A 9350-nucleotide genomic window follows, 5' to 3' on the forward strand; every position below is an offset into this window, starting at 1 on the left:
GTGGCTGGATCTCAGCTCACTGCAAGCTCAGCCTCCTGGGTTTACGCCATTCTCCTGCCTCAGCCTCCCAAGTAGCTGGGACTACAGGAGAGACAGGTTTTCACCCTATGGGCCAGGCTGGCCTCGAACTCCTGACCTCAGGTAATCCACCCTTCTCAGCCTCCCAAAGTGCTGGGATTACAGGTGTGAGCCACCACATCCGGCCAATAAAGAGCACTTTTTAAAGAATGGAATGGAATGAGACAGTAGTCATGTAGATAGTATATTGCTCACAGTAAGTATAAGTATTGTTTTATGAAATTTTTATTTCCATTTTTTGCATACACTGTTTACTGAGTGGCCATGTATAGTACATTCCTTACTGTGAAGATAAAACATATAATCATTTTTTCTGTATTTTACTCACACTCCAGTATGAACAATACTAAAGAGGGGGACAGAATTAACACAATATTTAAAAGACCACTGACACTTCCAGCATTTTATGATGTTTTCTACCTTATCTATTTAACACTAAACTGTCTTCCTGTCTGTAGCAACTTATTTTTGCCATTTCAAACATCCTATAAATCCATTCTGAAGGAAAAAAAAATCATAATCTCTCAAGGTAATGGTTATAACATATAACAACTCTAACCATTCTGGTATCAGGAGAATGACATAGTGTAAAACCACAACCCAAAATAGTTTCAGGTAAAAATTAAGTAGGACATGGTTTGCCTAAATTTATTTAGTTTTCTATAATTTTACCAATAACTATTTAACTTTCCTTTGAACTGGATAATCTAAAATTTTCTTGTTAGGCATCACAGACTCTGTGTAGTTTTAAAATACCAAATGACAGATGGGGGAAAAAAGGAATCCTGTATTTATTGCTATAGTACAGTTTTACTGACCCTTGTAATACACTTTTCTTAATTCTGTGAGCCCTGCCGATTTATCAGACACTTGATACACACTGAGCCCAATCTCTCTCTCTTTTTTTTTTTTTTTTTTTGAGATGGAGTCTCACTTTGTTGCCCAGGCTACAGTGCAAGTGGTGCGGACTCAGCTCATTGCAACCTCTACCTCCCAGGTTCAAGCAATTCTCATGCTTCAGCCTCCTGAATAGCTGGAACTACAAGCATGCACCACCATGCCCGGCTAACTGTTCTATTTTTAGTAGACACGGGTTTTCACATGTTGGCTAGGCTGGTCTTGAACTCCTGACCTCAAGTGATCTGCCCTCCTCAGCCTCCCAAAGTGCTGAGATTACAGGCGTGAGCCACCATGCCCAGCCCCAATATCTCTTCTCTCTTGTTTGCATAACATCTCTGATTTTATCTGTAAAGTTTATTTATACATGGCCAAAGTATAAAATCCGTGCGCTTTTCATTACTAAACTCCATTTTATTTACCACTTTGAAATCATAATGTAGGTTCTAAAATACAACTGGATATTATTCTTTACTTTTAGTTTCATATGAAAATATAAGGAACAAAATATTTATGTAATCATCTAGTTTACTAATTAGAACTTCAAAAATCAATGGCCATAGAACAAAATGTAGAAAAATTTGGCCACACGCCCAGGACATTTCAACTGGATTATTTAGAGTAACTTCATTGGTTAGCAAAAAAGTCATCAGTTGGAGTACAGCTCATAAACCCATCTTATAAATTTAATTTATTCCACTTGTTAATTTTCATAATGATTTCAGTAGCCATTTTAATGTGTTGTAATGAATCTGGTCTTGCTGACAAAGCCTGTGACTCTCTGATATGTGTATTTGTTTTTTTAACTGAAGCACCACATGTCATTTTATGTAAACTATCTAATTTTTTCTCAAGTTCTATTTATTCCCTCAAAAACTACAAAGAAATGAATGATGAGAAAAATTAAGTCATCCATCTGTTATTGTGGTTTCATTGTTTTCACACTTACTCTTCGCTAAATGGTTGAGAATTAATTAGATTTGTTTTGATATTTTATTTTTTCTTGTTATTTAGGCAGCTAAAATCTTCAAAGTAACCAGTCCTAAAATTCCTTAGCTATATGACTTAGAATACTATCTTCTATATTTCATAGAATATTTTTTTTGAGACTGAGTTTCACTCTTGTTGCCCAGGCTGGAGTGCAATGGCACAATCTCGGCTTACTGTAACCTCCACCTCCCGGGTTCAAGCGATTCTCCTGCCTCAGCCTCTCAAGTAGCTAGGATTACAGGGACACGCCACCATACCCAGCTAATTTTTTGTATTTTTAGTATAGATGGGGTTTCACCATGTTGGCCAGGCTGGTCTCAAACTCCTGACCTCAGGTGACACACGCCCCGGCCTCCCAAAGTGCTGGGATTACAGGCATGAGCCACCACGCCTGCCTGTATATTTCATAGAATTATTCCCCTTTAGTATCTCAATAATCTTTGGCAAATTACTAAAACTTTCTAAAAAAAAATAATCTTACCTTCTCCCTCTTTAAGTTTCTATGACGATTATGTGCTAGGTGCAGTGGCTCACACTTGTAATTCCAGCACTTTGAGAGGCTGAGGCAGGTGGATCACTTGAGTCCAGGAGTTTGAGACCAGCCTAACCAACATGATGAAACCCTGTCTCTGCTAAAAATACAAAAAAATTAGCCGGGTGTGGTGGCGGGCGCCTGTAATCCCAGCTACTTGGGAGGCTGAGGCAGGAGAATCGCTTGAACTCAGGAGGCGGAGGTTGCAATGAGCTGAGAACGATCGCACCACTGCACTCCAGCCTGGGTGACAGAGAAGGACTATGTCTCAAAAAAACAAAAAAAGTTTCTATGAGGATTATGTAAGAAAATATAAGCATTTAGCAATGTGCTAGAGGTGCTCAATATTATTATTATAAAATATTGCTCTTAAAGGGAAATTTTTTATAAATATTTAATTTAGCAAACATATGCAAGAAAAAATCTGGTGAAACTAAATTAATGAAAATGTACTGAGGCTAGTTACATTTTTTTAAGGACTTAACATGTATTGAGGAATTGAATCTTTCCAACAATCCTGTGAGACAGCTACCATTATTATGCCAATGTCATCGATAATGAATGAACTTGAGCCTGGAAAAAGTACACACTAGCTGAACTAACTACATCCTCAGCTCAGCACCAATAACAGTACCTAGTACATAACACACTCAATAAATATGTGTTGAATTAATTTAGTGATTGGGCTTGTTCCAATTTTTATTCATTTTCTTATTTTTTAACAAAAGAAAAGATATCAACAATTTATGTTATTTCGGGCAGATATTTGCCTTAAGCTCTCTCATAATAACATTTGGAATATGTAATATATGCTTCCTTAATTAATTATAGAGGACACAGAAAACAATTTATCTTTTATTTTTTTAATCGATGCAGGGTAACCACCTATTATATCAGGTACAAAGATTCAATCTTTATTTGATATAGCATTTTTCTACAAAAAAAATTTTAGGTGAAGGTAAGTTTCAATTTATATTTTAAGATGTTGAAAATCTAAGTATTTTTTAAATATAATAACTTGTTAGGATTAATAAGTAGCAAAATTACGATTTCCCGTATCTTCAAAATCTCCAATTACAGAATAGAATTCTGTGTGACGTAAAATAAGAATTATAAGCATTTTAATATAAGGAGAACTGAATTCCACATTTAGGGAAGACATGACACACAAAAAAAAGGAAATCAAAAGACTTGATTTAAATGTGGCTTGAGACCAGGCATAGTGGTGCATACCTGTCATCCCAGCTACTCAAGAGACTGAGGTGGGGGGATCACTGGAACCGAGGAGTTTGAGACTAGCCTAGGCAACATAATGTGATCCCATCACTAAATAAATTCAATAAATGTGGCTTGATAGTTAAGAACTGTGATTCCCTTAAGAGACTAGAATCAATTAAACTAAAACTCTCCACAAAGTCACACTGTGGGAAGCACACTAACCTATTCCCAACAGCAGAATGACTCTCCATTCTACTTTCAGATGCAGAACAGCAGCAACCCAAATGTTTTTCTGGATGGTTTACAGGGTTTATAATCAACTGACCCACAACATTTCCCGTGTAAACAGCAAAGACCCCATCCAAGTCAACCACGCACTAAGCTGGATTTTCTACTAAAACGTGTCCACCCTGTGGAGGCTGTACTGTCTCCTCATCATTTCCTTTTTTGTTTTGTTTCTTGAGACAGAATCTGGCTGTGTTGCCCAGGCTGGAATGCAGTGGCACAATCTCGGCTCACTGCAGCCTCTGCCTGCCGGATTCAAGCAATTCTCCTGCCTCGGCCTCCCTAGTAGCTGGGATTACAGGTATGTGCCACCATGCCTGGCTAATGTTTGTATTTTTAGTAGAGACGGGGTTTCGCCATGTTGGCCAGGATGGCTTCAAACTCCTGCCCTCAAGAGATCCGCCAACTCGGCCTTCCAAAGTGCTGGAATTACAGCTGTGAGCCATGGCACCCAGCCTCCCCATCATTTCTAAAAGATTTCCATTGTACATACACTTTGGATATTTCACTTCTAATATACTTTTACATTCTCATATTTAGTTCTAATGCATGCTATCTTCTAATTTTTGTTATAATATTCTAAACTATAACCCTAATAAAAGTCTGTTCTTAAAAACAAAACTAACCAAAACACATAAAGACCCATCTCACCCAACCAGACCACATGCTGCCTAATCAAGATACCACACTCACACTGAAGGCAATGCAGCTGACAATTGAGACACTAGCCATTTCAGGGGGAGTTTTCCTACTGCCAAGGATTCCCCTTCCCATGATGTTTTTGTTAGCACTACTTTCCTCATTGCTCTGCCAGGGTGTCTATTAGCAAGAATTTCTTGGCAGTTAACTCGCAATTTCCACAGGCCAAAGAAAACTAAAGGAACCACAGGCAATGACCAGCAGCCTGAGAATTTTGAGGTTGCCATCCACCATGGAGGAAATGAGTAGACTGATTACTGAATGTACAAGAAAGCCAAATTCAGTCCATTCAAGCCACAAACTAATTATATTGTGTTTCGGGCACAAACACTATTATTATATCTTTCTTATGGTTTAAGGGTTGGCAATAAAACTCTCAATTTTTGTACATTTCTATAAAAATCTCACTTCAGAAAAACTAGTTAGTAGTTTCTGGTTTGCAAAGAATTTTACTATTTGTTCCTTAGTGTTTTAGTAAATGCTATCATAAAAATGAGAGAGTAAGTTGTCCCCAGATAACTAATGGGTATGTTTCAAAGGTTTTATAAAAACATTTATTCATTATTTTACATTTTTAACTTCTTTCTTGCATACATTATCTTTTTAGCCATAAAGCAACACTATGAGATAAACAGGAGGGAATTTTTATTCACACTTTAAGTGTCAAAGGTCCAAGTAAACAATGAAGTAACCCAAATTTAAAACACAAGTTTTCTGTTTTTCCCTTTGTACCACACTGCCCATGTATAAGTTGGAGCTTGGAATTTTAAATCCATCTTTCCACAAAAGTAATATAATACATGGTGGTTTGGAGTCTAGACTAATCCACAAAGACTTTTAACTCATAAAGCCTGAATTATCAAAAAGCATATATATTAGTTAAAAGTAGACTTTTGTGGACTGGCCTAAGCCCCTAATATACATAGATAACATCATTTCTTTGGTAAAAAATACACCATATCCTAGAGAGAAAAGACCCTGTTCATAATGAAGAACTAGCCATCCTTCCAATGCACATCCTCTGAAGAAACAGCTGTGGCTTTCAGAGCAGGAATGAAATGCATGCCACAAACACATCCAGCCCCTTCCTTCTTTCTCGTCCCAATGGCTATTAATCTTCTTACCAGTAGAGATACAAGAATATGGTGCCTACAGAAATACTATTTGCTGTACTTTATATATATATATATAACATATATACAACTAAATTTACTACTCATTGCTTCTAAATATATGTTTACTTAATAAAGTACTTACTTCCACAGTCATCCTGAATATCTACAGTAGCAAATGGCATGTCTACCAGAGAATCCATAGTATTGGCTTCAAATTCCTCCGACATTTTCTTTTTTCTTGATACATTTTCACACTCATTGGAATTAATTTCTCCTTTAACATATCACAAACAGAAAAAAAGAATTATTTAACTTATTATTTAAACTTATATCCTAAACGAAAATAACTCAGCTAACTGAATATAAATTAACATCTGTTAAGAAAGTACCACTTGTGTTCAAATATATCATAAAGTTATAAACATTTATACCACATTCTATATTTTTGTACACACTTATAAAGCTTTTATCATTTTCTAAAACACGGTATTCAACGTATGATTAGATGAAAACTGAGTCAATCAGTAATCCTCAAGATCTTTCATAGCTATATTTTAACTCTAAAACTACATTTTTTTTTCACATACCTTTTAAAACAACCAACAAGGTTTTGTCAGTCATTCTCATTATTTTTAGCAATATCACTTATGTGTTCTTATTTGTACAAGTTCTGGCCTATAATTTTTTCTTCAGTAAAGACTTTCAAGTTGTTTCTCTCCATCTTTACATTAAACACTGGAAATTTAGTTAAAAATACATGGTTCTAAGTAATGCTTTTCTGAAAATTCAATTATTAAGAAGCAAATGATCTTACAGTTTCCCTAACTCCTCTCCCATGGTCATGTACTAACTTTAAAGCCATATTTCCTATTTAGTCTTTTTTGTTTGTTTGTTTTCTTGCTATGGGTAGAACAATCATATACCTTGGGTGGAGGTAAGAGAAAGAAGGTGTATGTTTAAATTGATAAAGTTAATTGCTAAATTTCTCAGATAGTAGTCTCCCCAGTGCCATTATAATCCATGCCTTTATTGACAGACACAAATGCTGTCTGAACTAATAAGATTGAACAGAATCCTGGAATACTAATATAATCTTTACTCTAGATATTTACTAAAGATTAATTTACCACTCAAGATATTAAAGAAGTCCTTTAATTCATTGTCTTGTAATACTGTATTTTCAGATACAATACCTGTAAAACATATTCCATTAAGAATATGGCTTACAACATAGCTATGATAGGCCATAGTTAACATACATGCCAAAAAACATAAAATTTTATTGCAATTTGATTAATCTCTACTATTGTTCACACATCCACACCCCTGTTGTGTTAGCCCATTCGCATTGCTATACAGGAATACCTGAGGCTGGGTCATTTCTAAACAAAAGAGGTTTATTTGGCTCCTAGTTCTGCAGGCTGTACACAAAGCACAGTGCCAGCATCTGCTTTAGTGACGGCCTCGAGAAGCTTAAGATCATGGTGCAAGGCCAAGGGAAGCCAATGTGTCACATGTCAAGAAAAAGAGCAAGACAGAGAGCCAGAGATGCTAGCCTCTTTTAAGCAACCAGATCTCACATGAACTCATTACCGCAGAGAGAGCACCAAGGCACTCATGAGAGATCTACCCCCATGACCCAAACCCCTCCCACCAAGCCCCACCTCCAGCATTGCGGATTACATCTCAACATGGGATTTGGAGGAGACAAACATAAAAACTATTATTATTCTGCCCCTGGCCACCTAAATCTCACTGCAAAATATAATCATCTCTTCCCAATAGTCCCCCAAGGTCAACTCGTTCCAGCATTAACTCAAAAGTCCAAAGTCTCATTTGAGACTCAAGGTGAGTTTCTTCCACCTATGTGGCCAAGGCTAAACAGTATAAACTGCTTGTAAATGCTGACAACTATGCTGAATATATTCATGTTTCTCATTTCTGCTATTCAAACGTTTCAAAATTGAATATTACCTTTCTAAGAAAAACAATACATACATTTTAAGAATATTACAAAACCATACCTTTAAATATATGCTAATATTAAAATATAGGTGAAGCAAATGACTTCATCAGAAATAGGCCAACAGGGCCGGGCAAGGTGGCTCACGCCTGTAATCCCAGCACTTCGGGAGCACAAGGCAGGCAGATCACGAGGTCAGGAGATACAGACCATCCTGGCTAACACGGTGAAACCCCATCTCTACTAAAAATACAAAAAATTAGCCAGGCGTGTTGGCATACACCTATAGTTCCAGCTACTCAGGAGGCTGAGGCAGAGGAATTGCTTGAACCCGGGAGGCGCAGGTTGCAGTGAGCCGAGATTGTGCCACTGCACTCCAGCCTGAGCGACAGAGGGAGGCTCTGTCTCAAAAAAAAAAAAAAAAAAAAGAGAGCGAAAAAAGGGTATGGACAGTTCGCCCACTGTCACACAAAATGCAAGTTTCCTACCTGGATAATAAATGACTACTCAATTTTGCTAAGTAAGTCTCTCATCACTCAACTAACTAAATAGTAAATTTATCCCAGCTGAGCAAGTTGGCTCACACCTGTAATCCCAGCACTCTGAGAGGACTGCTTGAGCCCAGGAGTTCAAGCCTGTCGGGCACGTTGGCACGGACCTTGCAGTTCCCGCTACTTGGGGAGGCTGAAACAGGAGGTTGGCATGATTCCAGCAGATCCAGGCTCTAGTGAGCCATGATCGCGCCAGTGCACTTCAACTTGAGCAACAGAGCAAGACCCTGTCGCTAAACAAACAAACAAATAAATAAGTTTATTCCTAAGAACAACTAAAAAGGGCCAAAGGCATCCATTCTAGTCCTGGCTTAGCTACTAAAAATAGTATTAACATCTTACACGTTAGTAAATGTAGACCGCTGCGTAGAAATCAACAAGTTACCTGACCTCCAGGCTTTCCTTTCCTCCTCATAAAAAGGGAACAAAAGTACAATCCAAATTATTGGGGTGAAATGGACAAAATAAGTTAATAATGTCCGAAAATGGATGAAAGGAGGAAGTAACCTCCACAAACATCTTAAACTTTATATGAGTAAGGAAAATACACAGATATGCTAACAGGATCCTGAATTGCAAGGGCACGGCACTTAAACAAGGAACTGGAGTATGGCTCATTTCCCCTTAACAAATTCCATTCCCATGCGTTTCCTAATTGCAAAAACTCACTGTCATCACTCCATTCACTTAACAATTGTAAACATATTTACATGAGTTAACTGCTATTTATATAGCACACGTTAACGTTTTTATGCTTTCTATACTCTTGTATGAGTTTATCCTATGAAAATCTTGCAGAGGAGCACCTTTTCTCTAATTGGTTTGCGGTCCCTTTTACAGAAAGTCCAACCCCTAACTCGCTCCACTCACAAAGTTCAATTCACAACAAACCCTGACCCAAACTGGAAATTCATCCTGGGCGCTAGTATAGACTTGGCGCCAGTTTTAAAAGCGGTCATGTCCAAACCTGGCAGAAAATCCTAAATGAGACAGTATGGTGGTTCAGGTGCTTAATATTTGTG

General features: G+C 37.4%; 1 protein-coding gene across 1 annotated transcript in view; it reads right to left on the bottom strand.

Annotated features, from left to right (window-relative positions):
• LOC105518610 (A-kinase anchor protein 7 isoform gamma-like) overlaps nucleotides 1-8209 on the bottom strand; it is a 28706-nt gene extending 20497 nt beyond the window's left edge. The window contains exons 1-2 of the mRNA XM_011951659.1: nucleotides 7839-8209; nucleotides 5957-6088 (exon numbers count right to left, since the gene is read on the bottom strand). Coding sequence (XP_011807049.1) covers nucleotides 5957-6041 — 85 coding nt within the window. The 5' untranslated portion in view covers nucleotides 6042-6088; nucleotides 7839-8209. The remainder of the gene's footprint in view (nucleotides 1-5956; nucleotides 6089-7838) is intronic.
• Nucleotides 8210-9350: the final 1141 nt, after the last annotated feature.

This window comes from Colobus angolensis, unplaced genomic scaffold (assembly GCF_000951035.1).
Source record: "Colobus angolensis palliatus isolate OR3802 unplaced genomic scaffold, Cang.pa_1.0 Scaffold322, whole genome shotgun sequence".
Taxonomy (NCBI): Eukaryota; Metazoa; Chordata; class Mammalia; order Primates; family Cercopithecidae; genus Colobus; species Colobus angolensis.